Source organism: Saccoglossus kowalevskii, chromosome 20, assembly GCF_978046115.1.
Source record: "Saccoglossus kowalevskii chromosome 20, keSacKowa6.1, whole genome shotgun sequence".
NCBI lineage: Eukaryota > Metazoa > Hemichordata > Enteropneusta > Harrimaniidae > Saccoglossus > Saccoglossus kowalevskii.
In genome coordinates this window covers 27650024-27672075 of record NC_140660.1, presented here as the reverse complement: position 1 = coordinate 27672075, position 22052 = coordinate 27650024, and the positions used below count along the sequence as shown (strand labels likewise).

The following is a 22052-nucleotide window of genomic DNA, read 5'->3' as shown; positions in this document are numbered from 1 at the left end:
ATGCCTGCAGAAGCAGTTGTAAACAACCTTGACTTGAAAACTATTCCTGACGAATTAAAATGCCTGAATGATTTGGAGCAACATTTAGTAGCATTGCATATTCCATTTCTGAAAATGTTGGCTTTGCCAAGAGGTGGTCAGAAAGGCGTTCATGGGCCAGTTGTTTGTGTACCATCAAGTGTGGTGAAAGCAACAAGCTTTTTACCAAGAATTGAATCAGAGGATCAGACAATAAGAGTTAAACTGAAGCGAAAACTTACATACAAAGGTCACTACCAGTTTAAATGTGTTAAAAAAGGTCATATCAAAAATGCTTTAGTATATCTTCAAAAGAATAATAAATGGTATGAAGATGTAAAATTCAATGTGGATTGGGAAAACACTCTATCAAGAAATGAAGACAATGAGAATTCTTCTGACGAAGAACATAGTGAAATATCTGATAAAGAGAATGAATCAGACGATGTTCATGGAATGTTTGTTGACACTTGCTTACAACCACTTGACATAGGTCAAGAAGTCCTTGATTATCACTTTGATGATGTATGTGTTGCACCAGCAGAGCACAATAAACCAGTAAGAGTCCTGATGGACAAATGCAATGAAGCAAAGTGCTTTCCAGTATTGTATCCAACTGGATCCCCAACATTTCAAGACAACCGTGAGGTTCGAATAACACTAGGACGGTATCTACATACACGTTTGATGAATGCTGATGGCAGATTTGCCAGAAATATAGACTTTATATTCTATGCACAATATTTGTCTGAATTGGAGCAGGTCCAGTCAAAAGTGTCAATTGCTCTTCGTAAAGGAAATGGTATTGCTTGTGTTGAGAAAGTGACATCAAAGGTTCTAACAAACCGAGACAAACTGATAGAGATTATAAAGAATGATGAAGGATACAAATTTATGACGCCTATCAGAGGAACACCACCTTACTGGCAAGCTACCCAAAAAGACATTTTTGCAATGATAAGACAATTAGGCATACCAACCTGGTTCTGGTCATTTTCATCTGCTGACTTGAGATGGAAAGAAATTGTGGAAACAATACTTCATGAACAGGGTGACTATATAACTACTGCTAATGATCTTGATTGGTCTCAGAAATGTGAAAAACTAAGACAGAACCCAGTAACAGCAGCTAGAATGTTTGATCACAGATTCCATTATTTTTTAACTCGTGTAATAATGTCTTCAGCACGTCCCATTGGGCATATCAAAGACTATTTTTACAGAGTAGAATTTCAACAACGTGGTTCACCACACACGCATTGCTTATTCTGGGTGGAAAATGCTCCAATTGTGGACAATGATGCTGATGATAAAGTGATTGATTTTGTTGACAAGTATGTAACTTGTAATATGCCTTCTCTAGAAGAGGATTCAGAATTGCATGAAATTGTAAACAAAGTCCAAAAACACAGCACAAGACATTCAAAATCTTGCAAGAAGAAAGGCACAAATTGCAGGTTCAATTTTCCACGACCTCCTTGCACAAGGTCATTCATTTGTCGACCTAATGATGGAACAGATGAGTTGCAATTAAAAAACGTTTTAGAAGGAGATTCTGATGTAACTGATGACGAAGATTCTAATATGGGAATACATAAATTGTCTATGACAAAAGAAAGTGCAAAGAAAATTCTTGGAAATGTTTGGAAAGCCCTTTCAGATAATCAAAAAGAATATAAAAGTGTAGATTCTTTATTCTCAGATATAGGAATTACTCAAGAAATCTTTGAAAAGGCAAATAGATTATTAACAAAGAAAACATCTGTTGTTTTGAAACGACAGCCAAATGATGTATGGGTGAATCAGTATAATGCAGATCTACTCCGTTGTTGGGATGTATACAGTTTGTTGTTGATGCATATTCCTGTGTTGTATATATTGTTTCCTACATTTCCAAAGCAGAACGAGAAATGGGGTTATTGTTGGATCATGCTCAAAAAGAAGCTACAAAAGAAGGCAATGTTGATGCTAAGAAAGCATTAAAACAGTTAGGAAATGTATACCTTCAAAACAGAGAAGTTAGTGCCCAAGAGGCTGTATATAGAGTATGTAATCTGAAGCTGAAACAGGCATCACGAAAAGTCCAGTTTATTCCAACTGGGGACAATCCTGTTAAAATGAGTTTGCCATTTGAGGTCATCAGAAAACAAAATGAATGTGCTATTGTAGATGAAGATGATATATGGATGACTAGCATAGTTGACAGATACAAAGCTAGACCAGATGGACAAGAGTTTGATATGTTGTGTCTTGCTGCATTTTGCTCAGAGTACAGAGTTCTTTCAATATCTGAAATGTCAAATGTCAATAATGAGAAGAGAAAAAATCCAGCAGTAACTTTGAAAAATAACCTTGGTCATATGCAAAAAAGGTCTAGAAGTGAGCCTGCTGTTGTAAGGTATGCAAGATTTTCAGTGACAAAGAATCCTGAGAAATATTATCAGAGTATATTGCAACTTTTTCTCCCTCATCGCATTGATAAACATTTGAAACCTGTTGAATTTGAATCTTTTGAAAATTTTTACCAAGATGGAGCAGTTAAATTGGGGAATACACCATTGGAAAAGGTTAAATTGATCGTTGACAGAAATCGAGCCTTATTCGAGAAAGAAGCTGATGCTATTGACACTGCATCAAAATTACTTCATGAATGTGGACAATTAGAAGATGCATGGGCAAACATATGCCCAGAAACTGAATCTGAACGAATCGAGTGCCTTGAAGAAGCACAGAAAAATACTAATGATAATGAGTATGACACTTCAATTCCTGATCTAGAAGAACAACCACAGATTTCAGATAGCCATGTTGTAGTACCTTCTTGTTCAATGTCAAAGATTGAGGGACACTCTATGCTGAGAAAATTGAATGTGAAGCAGTCTGAAATATTTTACAAAATCCGACAGTGGTGCTTGGATATAAACAATGGATTGAACCCAGATCCATTTTTTGTGTTTGTCACTGGTGGAGCTGGAACTGGGAAAAGTCATTTGATCAAATCTGTGTATTATGAAGCTACACGCATTCTTGCTCGTTCATTACCGAATCCTGATGATCTTTCTGTACTTTTAACAGCACCAACTGGTGTTGCTGCATTTAATATTGGAGGTATGACTGTGCACAGTGCTTTATCGATACCAGTTAATGCAAAGCTACCATATGTACCACTGGGCAATGACAAGATTAATAGTGTTCGTTGTAAGCTAAACACTCTTCAAATCCTAGTGATAGATGAAATTTCCATGGTGGACCACAAATTACTTGCTTATATCCATGGTCGATTGAGACAGATTAAACAAACTAGCAGTCATTCACCATTTGGTAATGTTTGTGTCATGGCCTGTGGTGATTTTTACCAACTGCCACCTGTAAAAGGAAGTTCATTATGTCTTGGAAATGAAGTTGTTAATCTGTGGAATGATAATTTCATGATTGCAGAACTAACTGAAATAATGAGACAAAAAGATGTTGCATTTGCTGAGACACTTAATAGGCTGCGAATTCATAAGAAAGGAGAGGCACTGTCTTCCATTGATGTTGATATGCTTGAAGGTCGAGAAACTGGTGAGGAGAGTGATGCAATTCATATTTTTGGTACAAATGCACAGGTTAATGCATGCAATGTAATGATGCTTCATAAGCTATGCACAGATCCTGTATATATTGAGGCTCAGGATTATACCAAAAATGCAAAGACAGGTAAACTGGAAAGGAATCAAAATCCCCATAAGAAGGTTTACATGAATCTGTTACCAGAAAGTATAACATTAGCTACTGGTGCAAGAGTGCAACTTACAAAAAACATAGATGTTTCAGATGGTCTAGTTAATGGTGTATTTGGAACTGTAAGTCACATAACTATGATACCAGGGAATAATTTTCCGTCTGCAATATATGTAATATTCGATAATGCCAAAGTGGGTGAAAAGTTACGAAAAACAAGTGCAATTTCTTCAGCATTGCCAGAAAATAGTACTATCATTAAAGTTAATGAAGACACTGTTGCACCAAATGGTGGTATCAGAAGACAGTTCCCTCTTAAGTTAGCTTGGGCATGTACAGTCCATAAAGTACAAGGTTTAACTGTAAACAGAGCTGTTGTTAACTTAAAAAAAATCTTTACATCAGGACAGGCTTATGTGGCTTTAAGTCGTGTAACAACTTTGAGTGGACTTATTGTACAGGAATTTCGAAAATCTGCAATTTATTGCAACGAGAAAGTGCAAGCAGCATTGGAAAGCATGCCAAAGTTCATCATTGAATCATCTGAGCAGTTGGGCACAAACTACATGTGTACTTTTATTATGCATAATGTTCAGGGCTTACAGTCCCATATTCAAGACATTCAAAATGATAATACATTCTTGATGTCTGATATAATATGTCTCACTGAAACATGGTTAACTGACAAGGAACCTGATTTTGACATTCAATTGAATGGATTTAGTTTTAATCACAAACCAAGATGTCTTTCTTACAATATAACTACCGATAATACAGCGAAGTTGTTAGATCAATGTCATGGTGGTGTAGCAGTATATGCTAAACAAAACAAATCATTTAAGATTTTGAATTTGCCAATATCTAATATGGAATGTATGGTATTTTGTTTAACTCATTTGAATTTAACTGCTGCTGTTATATACAGACCAGCATCATATCAGATAGAGATATTCAGAGAAAGTTTGCTTGTCCTTCTAGAAGAACTAGATAAACAACAAGGCGGAACAATTATTATGGGTGATTTCAACCAAAATATCCTTGTTTCTTCATCAATTATGAAGCTACTGCAAGAACATGGTTTTAGGCAGTGTGTATGTCAACCAACTACAGAAGCTGGCACACTTATTGATCATGTGTATGTCAAAGGTATAGAAAGTGTTAATGTAACAGTTCAGCCGCGATATTTTAGTTTCCATGAAGCTATACGTATACTTATTTGATTTGTTAAAAAACATAACAGAAGAATCTCATATGTATTATATCCGTCTTGTTTAATAATAATGAGTGCCCACTCCTCACAAGAAACTTTTGAGTGTAGGGAGGAATAGATCTGGCGGCTCCCTTTTTTGTTTTTCTTCATTTCATTGTGGGGAACATCCATAAAGTATGCAGGGGGCTGGGGTTTCTGGGGGGTGATGGTGGTTTGCTAGTCTTCAAGGCGTTTTTAATTCTATCATACCTGTTTTTTATATTTATTCTATTGTTTCTTTTTGTATTTTTGATTGCTATATTTATTAAATATTGTAGCCAGTTTGGTCTTTGCAGATAATAGTGAATGTGAGATAAACTAATATTGATAATAGATCTATCACTGTTATAACTGATATTTACCTTATTTTCTAGCTTGAATTCTTGCCCTGATTTAGCCTTTGCAATTTATTTTATCAATATTTTCACTACTTAATTGACAGTAAGTTCTGCATACTTTATGGATGTTCCAAGTTTTTTTAAAATCTTATATGCATATGATATTCACTGGCTTTATTTGTTGTGCATGTAGTATGTGATAATACCCATCCTGTTGATATATCTATCAATTGACAACATTTTATTGATAAAGTAGATTATTTCGTTGCTTGGTATCAACACTACATATACGTTATATATTCACCTGAATAAGCTGTTAGTGTCAGTGTGTTATTAATCGTATTTGCAACATGTTGACTATTGGTGATTTGCTAACATCACTATCACCATTGTGATAATCACAGGATGTATTATCTGTCACAATACTACTTTGTAATGATTTGCACCTTATGTATGTTTCATACAGTGAGTGTCACTAAATATACTATAATTTGACGAAGGTCACGAGTATATGCCACAATCATTGTCAAAACTATTTAAACTTTTTTACTACTAGTGTACCTACCTTGATTACTTTATATTACTTCATAATTTATATACTATATTATTTTTTAAATTGCAATATTTTATGTATGTTTATGAATTTAAATTTGAAGCAATTGTAATATACAAAGATTTTGTTACTTCCTTACCCACAGTAATTAAGCCATTGATTGTTTTATATTCATTTTGTTGACAGGGTGGTTTATCTTGTCACATGAATATCATGTGATGATATCCACCGTGTTGACAGGGAGGTTTATCTTGTCATATGAATACCATGTGATGATATCCATCGTGTTGACAGGGTGGTTTATTTGTCATATGAATACCATGTGATGATATCCACCATCTTGACAGGGTGGTTTATCTTGTCATATGAATACCATGTGATGATATCCACCGTGTTGACAGGGTGGTTTATTTGTCATATGAATACCATGTGATGATATCCACCGTGTTGACAGGGTGGTTTTATACTACTAGTGTACCTACCTTGATTACTTATATATTATTTTTTTAAATTGCAATATTTTATGTATGTTTATGAATTTAAATTTAAAGCAATTATAATATACAAAGATTTTGTTACTTCCTTACCCACAGTAATTAAGCCATTGATTGTTTTATATTTATTTTGTTGACAGGGTGGTTTATCTTGTCACATGAATATCATGTGATGATATCCACCGTGTTGACAGGGAGGTTTATCTTGTCATATGAATACCATGTGATGATATCCACCGTGTTGACAGGGTGGTTTGTTTGTCATATGAATACCATGTGATGATATCCACCGTGTTGACAGGGAGGTTTATCTTGTCATATGAATACCATGTGATGATATCCACCGTGTTGACAGGGTGATTTATTTGTCATATGAATACCATGTGATGATATCCACCATGTTGACAGGGAGGTTTATACTGTTGGCGAGTGTTATATTATCATATCTGCCCTGTTGTAATTTCAATTTTGTAACATAAAGGAAATTTCTGTTTTTTATTACTGTTTAATGATAAAACCACATGATCATATATAATGTATTTATTGTACTACTATCAACACTGAAACGTATTGAAATTTAGCACAATATGTTGCTACTACTACTACTACTACATTTAGTAATTATAAATGTGTAATATCTAATATGTAAACCACCATAATATTTTACTTCCTGAGTGTTATATTATCATATCTGCCCTGTTGTAATTTCAATTTTGTAACATAAAGGAAATTTCTGTTTTTTATTACTGTTTAATGATAAAACCACATGATCATGTAATGTATTTATTGTACTACTATCAACACTGAAACGTATTGAAATTTAGCACAATATGTTGTTACTACTACTACTACTACTACATTTAGTAATTATAAATGTGTAATATTTAATATGTAAACCACCATAATATTTTACTTCCTCTTAGCTATGCTAAGAGACATTATACAGCCAATTTATTTTTCAATAATGATAACTAATGAACTATGCAATACGTCAAGGCAGCTAAACAAGATGATGATGATAATGACACTACCATTAAACAATGTTCATCTGCATTAAACAGCTATACCATCATATTTTGTATCTACAGTGAAATATACAAGTCAGAAATGATACTACCAATCGGACTGGATTCAAAGCAAGAGTCTTTTATTTCAACATTAAACTTACAAAACATACCGTTTGATCTTTCTACCAGCAATGAAATGCACAGCCAAGAAATGAATGTGATATCATGATCATTTTATCCGAGTCTCTACAGTGAACAATATAAGCCAACAATAATGCTACTAAAGAGAACTATTAATGGATATATAAAGTGAGTCGTATATGTTGCCACGAAACATGTGGAACTATACCATTTGTCTTTGTATCTGCTGGGAACTATGCATTCCAGTAATTACTCAGACATTGGAATCGTTCAATCTCATCATCTGTTGTGAACTATACAAGACATCACTGATGCCAGAAATCTGACGTTATTGCCAATACATAATATGAGCTCTACATGTTGATATGAAACCTGTGGAACTATAACATTTGACCTTGTATCTCCTGGGAACTATGCATTCCAGTGTTGATTCATCAAACATTGAAATCATTCAATCTCGCCATCTGTTGTGAACTATACAAGACATCACTGATGCCAGAAATCTGACTTTATTGCCAATACATAATATGAGCCATACATGTTGATATGAAACCTGTGGAACTATTTGAACTTGTATCTGCTGTGAACTATGCATTCCAGTTGTGACTCCAACATTGGAATCATTCAATCTTGTCATCTGTTGTGAACTATACAAGACATCACTGATTCCACAAATCAGACTTTATTGTCGATACATAATATGAACCATACATGTTTACATGAAACCTGTTGAACTATAACATTTGACCTTGTATCTGCAGGGAACTATGGATTCCAGTAATGACTCCAACATTGAAATCATTCAATCTCATCATATGTTGTGAACTATACAAGACATCACTGATGCCAGAAATCTGACATTATTTCCAATACACAATATGAGCCATACATGTTGATATGAAACCTGTTGAACTATTTGACCTTGTAACTGCTGGGAACTATCAATTCCAGTAGTGACTCCAACATTGAAATCATTCAATCTAGTTATCTGCCATGAGACTTCATTGTCAATACTCAAGAGTTGTACATTGTGATATTAAATATGTCTGCAATGGGTTGTATTTAAGTAGGGAATGGAACTTTGGGGTGATTCATTCTGGGCATCTGCAGTTTACTAAATAATGCTATAAGTATTTTACTATGTTTCTACAGACAACTATATTATCCAACAATAATGCTACCAAAGGAATTCGTGATGGAAACATAATATGATCCATACATGTTGCCATGGAACCTGTGAAACATTGCCACCTGTATCTGCAAGGAACTCTGTATGCATTCCAGTAATGACTCAAACATTGAATCATTCAATCTTTGCTTCTGTCATGAACTATGCCAGACATCACTGATACTACTGGATTTTATATTCAAAACTCATACATGGTAATATTAAATAAGCCTGCAGTGGTCTGCATTTCAGTAGTGACTGCAACATTGAAATATTATCTTCTGGGCATCCGCACTGCACTATATAAGCATTATTGAACCTGTGATGGGTTGGACATAACATCGATTACTTACCGAGTCTTGCCATCTAATTTGGTTTCTGGAAAAATATGTACCAGACCGCAATGCAGTTAATAGTAACGTAATTCAATATAGTATATGCAGGGAACTTTTACTGTATCGATGGTGCTATATCATCAGGATAGTAACTTATGCTTTTAATTAATTTCAGAATGAAATATCGTTTTAGTAATAGGGATGATGGTAGTAGTAGTAGAAATAGTTTTAGCCAGAATCATGTTATTTCAATAAATTTATCATAGAACTTGTACACTTTTTGTCTTCATTTAGTATTGCATTGTTCCCTCTTAGTAAATAAACTTTACTGTTTTTTTTGCCAGTATATGCACGAAAACAGACGTATTGTAATTTGTTTTCAAATAGTTGTATTGCAATATGTAATATCTACACATTGCACAAATCGGGTTCTGACTCAAGAGGGCGTCCTGCTACTACAACTGCACACATACATAGAAGGACTCAATCCAAAAATTTTGACAAGTTGGGAAATTGAATTTATCATCATGATTTGAACAAATCTGCCAACATAAATATATTCAGGTGTGATGGCTAATGGCTTTACAAATTCTCTGAATGCAAAATTGCAGGAAAAGTCATGGGTCAAGTTAGTATTAGAGAAATAGATACCCGATATAGCATTAATTTTATCATAAATCCAGAGTGCCGAGACCCACACTGAAGATGCAGGTGGTGAGCTTCAATCGATAACAATTATTTTATTTTTTTCATACGAATTCTTGTACATATACCCAAAATATCATGCAACATTCATGAGACAACAACAAATGCTCAAATTCACATTTATGTAAAAAATACATTATGATGACCAAACTGTGATTGATCAAAATTATTTTATTTTTCATCAGAAGAATATGGCCATATATAAAAGCTAACACGATTTTGTTTCATAATTAATGAGGTCACACAATAGAAAATCGGGTAGTTTGACCAGTAACAAAGGGTCGAAATGCAGTTGGTTTCATGTATTTACCTCATTTGGTTATCAAAATATGGTTATCAGAATATATAATGAGCCATGTGCTTATGCATATATTAATGAGGTTACATGATCATATACGGTAATCTCTTATGTTAGTTGCTTCTTTTATTTGATGTCTCCGTTATGGCACTGGTTGCACGTTCGGTTCTGCAACAGTGTTACAGATATGATATTTCTTCATATTAATGACCTTACGTGACCATATATGGTCATCTGTTATTTTATTCAAATCTCTTGTTCAACATAGTCATGATAACATAGGATTCATCTTCCTAACTGCAACAGTGTTTGAGATACAACGATTATGCATATTAATGAGCGTACATGACCATATATGGTCATCTGTTATTTTATTCAAATCTCTTGTTTAACATCATCATAATAACACAGGTTTCATCTTCCTACCTATAACAGTGCTTGAGATATAACAGTTATGCATATTAATGAGTTCACATGACCATATATGGTCATTTGTTATTTTAATTAAATCTCTTGTTCAACGTTGTCATAATAACACAGGATTCATCTTCCTAACAACAACAGTGCTTGAGTTATAACAGTTATGCATATTAATGAGGTTAGAAGCTCCCACCCCATGGGTGCCCAGTCACGTGGCCTAGCAGTGTGCTATTGGGGCAAAATGATATATCTGACGACACAAATGCACATACAAAATTTGAAAGAAATCAGACTAATACAAAATATGTAGTTGCATAATTTCAATTTTCACAAAATCCAAGATGGCGGCCAAACCTTATGACTTATCGAAAATATATTATTTTTTTCATATGCAGTTGAGGCCAGGCATGGTAAATATAAAAACATCTAGTAGATTCGTTGAATCACCTCCGAGAAACAAATGCCCAAACTTTTGGTTAATTTTCCTCAAAATCCAAGATGGCGGCCAAACCATGTGACTGATCTGAAATCTTTTATAGGTTTCTGAAAGAGATTGATATAGAGATGCCATGCAGCAATATTGAAAATAATCGCTCAAGTGTGGCATGAGTGAAAAACTACTTTCTGTTGAGAACAAATCCAAAATGGCGGCCAAACCACGTGAACAATCATAATGAATTTCTCAAATCTAAATCTGCTCCATATGTAGAAGCTAAGTACTGAATATGAGAACATTTTACTTGGCGGTTCTGAAGAAGAAGATTTTAAAGTGTTTTTTGCCGTTTTTAGGAAAAACAAAATGGCGGGAAAAGTCACATGACCGCTAAAGATTTTATTTCTGATATTTATTACACATGAGTTGTACTATATACCATAAAAAATCTAGACGCCTAGACCCTCAGAAAGTGGTCAAACAGCCACTTCCGGTTTTATTTCAATCCAATATGGCTGCTAAACTAATTGGCCAATCAAAATTCTGAAAGCATGTTACACCAGTTCACATTAGGGACTATCAGTATAGTGCATTATCAGACCATTCTGTTCAGCGGTTTTCTCAAACGGCTTGACGAAAAAAGTTACGGAAGAAAAAAGATGAAGAAGAAAAAAACGAACAATAAGAATAGGGGCCACGCCCTACAGGCTTGGGCCCCTAATTAAAGCTGCAAGCAGCATCACAGGGGCCCAAGTATACATGCCATAAATAATGTCAAATGATACACATGATACACAATTAGTTTGAATGATTAGTACCATGAGGTCGAAATGCAGTTGGTTCCATATATTTATTTGAAATATAAAGGTTATTAATATATGGTCATCTGTTATTTTAATCAAATCTCTTGTTCAACGTTGTCATAATAACACAGGATTCATCATTCTAACTACAACAGTGCTTGAGTTATAACAGTTATGATTATTAATGAGGTTAGAAGCCCCCACCCCATGCAGTTGGTTACATATCTTTATTTGAAATATTAATGTTATGAATATTAATGAGTTCACATGACCATAAATGGTCATCTGTTATTTTAATCAAATCTCTTGTTCATTGTTGTCATAATAACATAGGATTCATCTTCCTAACTGCAACAGTGTTTGAGATACAACGACTATGCATATTAATGAGCTCACATGACCATATATGGTCATCTGTTATTTTATTCAAATCTCTTGTTTAACATCATCATAATAACACAGGTTTCATCTTCCTACCTGCAACAGTGCTTGAAATATAACAGTTATGCATATTAATGAGTTCACATGACCATATATGGTCATATGTTATTTTAATCAAATCTAAGGTTCACTGTTGTCATGATAACACAGGAATCATCTTCCTACCTGCAACAGTGCTTGAGATATAACAGTTATGCATATTAGTGAGTTCACATGACCATATATGGTAATCTGTTATTTTAATGAAATTGCTTGTTCACTGTTGTCATGATAACACAGGAATCATCTTCCTAACTGCAACAGTGCTTGAGATATAGCAGCTATGCATATTAATGAGGTTAGAAGCCCCCCACCCCATGGGCGCGTAGCCACATGACCTAGCCATATGCCATTCAGGGGAAAGAATGTATCTAAAGAGTAGAATACACATACAAAATTTTATTCCAATCGGACTAATACAAAACATGTAGTTGCATAATTTCAATTTTCACAAAATGCCAGATGGCGGCCAAATCACGTGACTTATCGAAAATATATTATTTTTTTCATATGCAGTTGAAGCCAGGCATGGTAAATATAAAAACATCTAGTAGATTCGTTGAATCACCTCTGAGAAACAAATGCCCAAACTTTTGATCAATTTTGTTTAAAATCCAAGATGGCGGCGAAACCATGTGACTGATCTGAAATTTTTTTTAGGTTTCTGAAAGGGTGAGATAGGGACATGCCATGACGCAATATGTGAGATTAACGCTCAAGTGTGGCATGAGTAAAAAACTACTTCCTGTTGAGAACAAATCAAAAATGGCAGCCAAACCACGTGACCAATCATAATGAATTTCTCAAATCTAAATCTGCTCCATATGTAGAAGCTAAGTACTGAATATGAGAACATTTTACTTGGCGGTTCTGAAGAAGTAGATTTTAAAGTGTTTTTTGCCGTTTTTAGGAAAAACAAAATGGCGGGAAAAGTCACATGACCGCTAAAGTTTTTATTGCTGATATTTATTACACATGAGTTGTACTATATACCATAAAAAAATCTAGACGCCTAGACCCTCAGAAAGTGGTCAAACAGCCACTTCCGGTTTTATTTCAATCCAATATGGCTGCTAAACTAATTGGCCAATCAAAATTCTGAAAGCATGTTGCACCAGGTCACATTAGGGACTATCACTATAGAGCATTATCAGACTATTCCTTTCAGCGGTTTTCTCAAACGGCTTGACGAAAAAAGTTATGGAAGAAAGAAAGAAGAAGAATTAAAGCCGCAAGCGGCATCACCGGGGCCCAAGCTGATCTATCATGACAAGATTCTGTTTCATAATAAATGAGGTCACATGTTAGACAATCAGGTAGCTTGTATTATCAGTAACATGAGGTCAAAATGAAGTTGGTACCATGTATTTACCTGGTTTGGTTATCGAAATATGGTTTTCAGGATATATAATGAGCCATGTTCTTATGCACAATAATGAGATTACATAATCATATATAGCCATTTCTAATGTCAGTTACATCTTTCATTCAATGTCTTCATAATGACACTAGTTACATGTCCTGCTCTGCGACAGTGTTTCAGATATGACTGCTATGCATATTAATGAGTTTACATGACCATATATGGTCATCTGTTATTTTAATCAAATCTCTTGTTCATTGTTGTCATAATAACACAGGATTCATCTTCCTAACTGCAACAGTGTTTAAGATATAATGGTTATGCATATTAATGAGTTCACATGACCATATATGGTCATATGTTATTTTAATCAAATCTCTTGTTCACTGTTGTCATAATAACACAGGATTCATCTTCCTAACTGCAACAGTGTTTAAGATATAATGGTTATGCATATTAATGAGTTCACATGACCATATATGGTCATCTGTTATTTTAATCAAATCTCTTGTTCATTGTTGTCATAATGACACAGGATTTATCTTCCTAACTGCGACAGTGTTTTAGATATAATGGTTATGCATATTAATGAGTTCACATGACCATATATGGTTATCTGTTATTTTAATCAAATCTCTTGTTCACTGTTGTCATAATGACACAGGATTCATCTTCCTAACTGCAACAGTGTTTGAGATATAACGATTACGCATATTAATGAGCTCACGTGACTATATATGGTCATCTGTTATTTTAATCAAATCTTTTGTTCAATGTTGTCATAATAACACAGGATTCCACTTCCTAACTGCAACAGTGTTTGAGATATGACAGTTATGCATATTAATGAGCTCACATGACCATATATGGTCATTTGTTATTTTAATCGAATCTCTTGTTCAAGGTTGTCATAATAACACAGGATTCATCATCCTAACTACAACAGTGCTTGAGTTATAACAGTTATGCATATTAATGAGGTTAGAAGCCCCCCACCCCATGGGTGCCCAGCCACGTGGCCTAGCAGTGTGCTATTGGGGCAAAATGATGCATCTGATGACACAAATGCACATACAAAATTTGAAAGAAATCAGACTAATACAAAACATGTAGTTGCATAATGTCTATTTTCACAAAATCCAAGATGGCGGCCAAACCATGTGACTGATCAAAATAATATTATTTTTCTCATATGGAGCTAAGGGCAGGCATGGTAAATATAAAAACATCTAGTAGATTGGTTGAATCGTCTCTGAGAAACAAATACCCAAACTTTTTGTCAATTTTGCTTAAAATCCAAAATGGCGGCCAAACCATGTGACTGATCTGAATTTTTTTTAGATTTCTGAAAGGGTTTGATACACTGATGCCATGAAGCAAAATTGAAAATAATCCCTCAAGTGTTGCCAGAGTAAAAAACAACTTCCTGTTTAGAAGAGATCCAAAATGGTGGCCAAACCACGTGATCAATCGTATAAAAATGTTCAAACATAAATGGGATTCATATATAGAAGCTAAATACTACATATGAGAGCATTCTACTTGGTGGTTCTGAAGAAGAAGATTTTTAAGTGCTTTTTGCCGTTTTTAGGAAAAACAAAATGGCGGGAAAAGTCACATGACCGCTAAAGTTTTTATTGCTGATATTTATTACACATGAGTTGTACTATATACCATAAAAAAATCTAGAGGCCTAGACCCTCAGAAAGTGGTCAAACTGCCACTTCCGGTTTTATTTCAATCCAATATGGCTGCCAAACTAATTGACCAATCGAAATTCTGAAAGAATGTTGCACCAGTTCACATTAGGGACTAACAGTATAGAGCATTATCAGATCATTCTGTTCAGCGGTTTTCTCAAACGGCTTGACGAAAAAAGTTATGGAAGAAAGAAAGAAAGAAGAAAGAAAAAACCGGACAATAAGAATAGGGGCCACGCCCTACAGGCTTGGGCCCCTAAAAAACCGAACAATAAGAATAGGGGCCACGCCCTACAGGCTTGGGCCCCTAAAAACGGACAATAAGAATAGGGGCCACGCCCTACAGGCTTGGGCCCCTAATTAAAGCCGCAAGCGGCGTCACCGGGGCCCAAGCTGACAAGATTCTGTTTCATAATTAGACAATCAGGTAGCTTGTATTATCAGTAACATGAAGTCAAAATGAAGTTGGTACCATGTATTTACCTGGTTTGGTTATCAAAATCTGGTTTTCAGGATATATAATGAGCCATGTTCTTATGCACAATAATGAGATTACATAATCATATATAGCCATTTCTAATGTCAGTTACATCTTTCATTCAATGTCTTCATAATGACACTAAATACATGTCCTGCTCTGCGACAGTGTTTCAGATATGACTGCAATGCATATTAATGAGTTCACATGACCATATATGTTCATCTGTTATTTTAATCAAATCTCTTGTTCACTGTTGTCATAATAACACAGGATTCATCTTCCTAACTGCAACAGTGTTTAAGATCTAATGGTTATGCATATTAATGAGTTCACATGACCATATATGGTCATCTGTTATTTTAATCAAATCTCTTGTTCACTGTTGTCATGATAACACAGGAATCATCCTTCTAACTGCAACAGTGTTTGAGATATAATGGTTATGCATATTAATGAGGTTAGAAGGCCCCCACCCCTGAGGCGCCTAGCGACAAAACCCAGCCACGTGCCATTTGGTTGAAAGAATGCATCTCAAGAGTAGAATGCACATATACAATTTTAGCCAAATCAGACCAAAACAACACATGTAATTGTACAAGATTTGTTTTCATATAATCCAAGATGGTGGCCAAACCATGTGACTGATCAAAATAATATTATTTTTCTCATATGGAGCTAAGGCTAGGCATGGTAAATATAAAAACATCTATTAGATTGGTTGAATCATCTCTGAGAAACAAATGCCCAAACTTTTGGTCAATTTTGCTTAAAATCCAAGATGGCGGCCAAACCATGTGACTGATCTGAAATCTTTTTTAGGTTTCTGAATGGGTTTGATATACAGATGCCATGAAGCAAAATTGGAAATAATCCCTCAAGTGTTGCCAGAGTAAAAAACTACTTCCTGTTTAGAAGAAATCCAAAATGGTGGCCAAACCACGTAACCAATCGTAATAATTTTTTCAAACGTAAATGGGATTCATATATAGAAGCTAAATACTACATATGAGAGCATTCTGCTTGGTGGTTCAGAAGAAAAAGATTTTTAAGTGTTTTTTGCCGTTTTTAGGAAAAACAAAATGGCGGGAAAGGTCACATGACCGCTAAAGTTTTCATTGCTGATATTTATAACACATGAGCTGTACTATATACCATAACAAAATCTAGACGCCTAGACCCTCAGAAAGAGGTCAAACAGCCACTTCCGTTTTTATTTCAATCCAATATGGCTGCCAAACTAATTGACCAATCGAAATTCTGAAAGCATGTTGCACCAGTTCATATTAGGGACTATCAGTATAGAGCATTATTAGACCATTCCGTTCAGCGGTTTTCTCAAACGGCTTGACAAAATAAGTTACGGAAGAAAGAAGAAAGAAAGAAGAAAGAAGAAATTAAAGCCGCAAGCGGCGTCACCGGGGCCCAAGCTGACAAGATTCTGTTTCATAATTAATGTGGTCACATGTTAGACAATCAGGTAGCTTGAATTATCAGTAACATGAGGTCAAAATGAAGTTGGTACCATGTATTTACCAGGTTTGGTTATCGAAATATGGTTTTCAGGATATATAATGAGCCATGTTCTTATGCACAATAATGAGATTACATAATCATATATAGCCATTTCTAATGTCAGTTACATCTTTCATTCAATGTCTTCATAATGACACTAGTTACATGTCCTGCTCTGCGACAGTGTTTTAGATATGACTGCTTTGCATATTAATGAGCTCACATGACCATATATGGTCATCTGTTATTTTAATCAAATATCTTGTTCACTGTTGTCATAATAACACAGGATTCATCTTCGTAACTGCAACAGTGTTTAAGATATAATGGTTATGCATATTAATGAGTTCACATGACCATATATGGTCATCTGTTATTTTAATCAAATCTCAGGTTCACTGTTGTCATGATAACACAGGAATCATCTTCCTAACTACAACAGTGTTTGAGTTATAACAGTTATGCATATTAATGAGGTTAGAAGCCCCCACCTCATGGGTGCCCAGCCACGTGGCCTAGCAGTGTGCTATTGGGGCAAAATGATGCATCTGATGACACAAATGCACATACAAAATTTGAAAGAAATCAGACTAATACAAAACATGTAGTTGCATAATGTCTATTTTCACAAAATCCAAGATGGCGGCCAAACCATGTGACTGATCAAAATAATATTATTTTTCTCATATGGAGCTAAGGGCAGGCATGGTAAATATAAAAACATCTAGTAGATTGGTTGAATCGTCTCTGAGAAACAAATACCCAAACTTTTGGTCAATTTTGCTTAAAATCCAAGATGGCGGCCAAACCATGTGACTGATCTGAAATTTTTTTTAGATTTCTGAAAGGGTTTTATACACTGATGCCATGAAGCAAAATTGAAAATAATCCCTCAAGTGTTGCCAGAGTAAAAAAACTACTTCCTGTTTAGAAGAAATCCAAAATGGTGGCCAAACCACGTGACCAATGGTAAAAAAATGTTCAAACATAAATGGGATTCATGTATAGAAGCTAAATACTACATATGAGAGCATTCTGCTTGTTGGTTCTGAAGAAGAAGATTTTTAAGTGTTTTTTGCCGTTTTTAGGAAAAACAAAATGGCGGGAAAAGTCACATGACCGCTAAAGTTTTTATTGCTGATATTTATTACACATGAGTTGTACTATATACCATAAAAAATCTAGACGCCTAGACCCTCAGAAAGTGGTCAAACAGCCACTTCCGGTTTTATTTCAATCCAATATGGCTGCCAAACTAATCGACCAATCAAAATTCTGAAAGCATGTTGCACTAGTTCACATTAGGGACTATAAGTATAGAGCATTTTCAGACTATTCAGTTCAGCAGTTTTCTCAAACGGCTTGACGAAAGAAGTTGTGGAAGAAAGAAGAAGAAGAAGATTAAAGCCGCAAGCGGCGTCACCGGGGCCCAAGCTGACAAGATTCTGTTTCATAATTAATGTGGTCACATGTTAGACAATCAGGTAGCTTGAATTATCAGTAACATGAGGTAAAAATGAAGTTGGTACCATGTATTTACCTGGTTTGGATATCGAAATATGGTTTTCAGGATATATAATGAGCCATGTTCTTAATAATGAGATTACATAATCATATATAGCCATTTCTAATGTCAGTTACATCTTTCATTCAATGTCTTCATAATGACACTTGTTACATGTCCTGCTCTGCGACAGTGTTTTAGATACGACTGCTTTGCATATTAATGAGTTCACATGACCATATATGGTCATCTGTTATTTTTAATCAAATCTCTTGTTCACTGTTGTCATAATAACACAGGATTCATCTTCCTAACTGCAACAGTGTTTAAGATATAATGGTTATGCATATTAATGAGTTCACATGACTATATATGGTTATCTGTTATTTTAATCAAATCTCTTGTTCACTATTGTCATAATAACACAGGATTCATCTTCCTAACTGCAACAGTGTTTAAGATATAATGGTTATGCATATTAATGAGTTCACTTGACCATATATGGTCATCTGTTATTTTAATCAAATCTCTTGTTCACTGTTGTCATAATAACACAGGATTCATCTTCCTAACTGCGACAGTGTTTTAGATATGACTGCTATGCATATTAATGAGTTCACATGACCATATATGGTTATCTGTTATTTTAATCAAATCTCTTGTTCACTGTTGTCATAATGACACAGGATTTATCTTCCTAACTACGACAGTGTTTAAGATATAATGGTTATGCATATTAATGAGTTCACATGACCATATATGGTTATCTGTTATTTTAATCAAATCTCTTGTTCACTGTTGTCATAATGACACAGGATTCATCTTCCTAACTGCAACAGTGTTTGAGATATAACGATTACGCATATTAATGAGCTCACGTGACTATATATGGTCATCTGTTATTTTAATCAAATCTTTTGTTCAATGTTGTCATAATAACACAGGATTCCACTTCCTAACTGCAACAGTGTTTGAGATATGACAGTTATGCATATTAATGAGCTCACATGACCATATATGGTCATTTGTTATTTTAATCGAATCTCTTGTTCAAGGTTGTCATAATAACACAGGATTCATCATCCTAACTACAACAGTGCTTGAGTTATAACAGTTATGCATATTAATGAGGTTAGAAGCCCCCACCCCATGGGTGCCCAGCCACGTGGCCTAACAGTGTGCTATTGGGGCAAAATGATGCATCTGATGACACAAATGCACATACAAAATTTGAAAGAAATCAGACTAATACAAAACATGTAGTTGCATAATTTCTATTTTCACAAAATCCAAGATGGCGGCCAAACCACGTGACTGATCAAAATAATATTATTTTTCTCGTATGCAGCTAAGGCCAGGCATGGTAAGCATAAAAACATCTAGTAGATTGGTTGAATCGTCTCTGAGAAACAAATACCCAAACTTTTGGCCAATTTTGCTTAAAATCCAAAATGGCGGCCAAACCATGTGACTGATCTGAAATTTTTTTTAGGTTTCTGAAAGGGCTTGATACACAGATGCCATGAAGCAAAATTGAAAATATTCCCTCAAGTGTTGCCAGAGTAAAAAACTACTTCCTGTTTAGAAGAAATCCAAAATGGTGGCCAAACCACGTGACCAATCGTAAACAGTTTTTCAAACATAAATGGGATTCATATATAGAAGCTAAATACTACATGTGAGAGCATTCTGCTTGGTGGTTCTGAAGAAGAAGATTTTCAAGTGTTTTTTGCCGTTTTTAGGAAAAACAAAATGGCGGATAAAGTCACATGACCGCTAAAGTTTTTATTGCTGATATTTATTACACATGAGTTGTACTATATACCATAAAAAAATCTAGACGCCTAGACCCTCAGAAAGTGGTCAAACAGCCACTTCCGGTTTTATTTCAATCCAATATGGCTGCCAAACTAATTGTCCAATCGAAATTCTGAAAGCATGTTGCACCAGTTCACATTATGGACTATCAGTATAGAGCATTATCAGACCATTCTGTTCAGCGGTTTTCTCAAACGGCTTGACGAAAGAAGTTGTGGAAGAAAGAAGAAGAAGAATTAAAGCCGCAAGCGGCGTCACCGGGGCCCAAGCTGACAAGATTCTGTTTCATAATTAATGTGGTCACATGTTAGACAATCAGGTAGCTTGTATTATCAGTAACAAGAGGTCGAAATGAAATTGGTACCATGTATTTACGTGGTTTGGTTATCGAAATAGGGTTTTCAGGATATATAATGAGCCATGTTCTTATGCACAATAATGAGATTACATAATCATATATAGCCATTTCTAATGTCAGTTACATCTTTCATTCAATGTCTTCATAATGACACTAGTTACATGTCCAGCTCTGCGACAGTGTTTCAGATATGACTGCTATTCATATTAATGAGTTCACATGACCATATATGGTCATCTGTTATTTTAATCAAATCTCTTGTTCAGTGTTGTCATAATAACACAGGATTCATCTTCCTAACTGCAACAGTGTTTAAGATATAATGGTTATGCATATTAATGAGTTCACATGACCATATATGGTCATCTGTTATTTTAATCAAATCTCTTGTTCACTGTTGTCATAATAACACAGGATTCATCTTCCTAACTGCAACAGTGTTTAAGATATAATGGTTATGCATATTAATGAGGTTAGAAGCCCCCACCCCATGGGCGCGTAGCCACACGACCTAGCCATGTGACATTCAGGGAAAAGAATGCGACTTTTGAGTAGAATTGACATACACAATTTTAGCCAAATCTGACCAATACAACACATGTAATTGCACAAGTTTCATTTTCACAAAATCCAAGATGGCGGCCAAACCACGTGACTTATCGAAAATATATTATTTTTCTCACATGTAGCAATGTTCAGGCATGTTATATTCAAAACCAGCAGTTAATTGGTTTAATCACATCTGAGAAACAAATGCCCAAACTTTTGGTCAATTTTGCCAAAAATCCAAGATGGCGGGCAAACCATGTGACTGATCTGAAATCTTTTTTAGATTTCTGAAAGAGTTTGATATACTGATGCCATGCAGCAATATTGAACGTAATCCCTCAAGTGTGGCATGAGTAAAAAACTACTTCCTGTTTAGAAGAAACCCAAAATGGCGGCCAAACCATGTGACCAATCATAACAATTTTTTCAAACGTAAATGGGCTTCATATATAGAAGCTTAATACTACATATGATAGCATTCTGCTTGGTGGTTCTGAAGAAGAAGATTTTTTAGTGTTTTTTGCCGTTTTTAGGAAAAACAAAATGGCGGGAAAAGTCACATGACCGCTAAAGTTTTTATTGCTGATATCTATTACACATGA

General features: G+C 34.9%; 1 protein-coding gene across 1 annotated transcript in view; it reads left to right on the top strand.

Moving 5' to 3' along the window:
• LOC102803256 (uncharacterized) overlaps positions 1 to 22052 on the top strand; it is a 34134-nt gene continuing 12082 nt past the window's right edge. The window contains exons 1-2 of the mRNA XM_085494474.1: positions 1 to 1861; positions 1921 to 4904. Of these exons, the coding sequence (XP_085350600.1) occupies positions 1 to 1861; positions 1921 to 4904 (4845 nt within the window). The remainder of the gene's footprint in view (positions 1862 to 1920; positions 4905 to 22052) is intronic.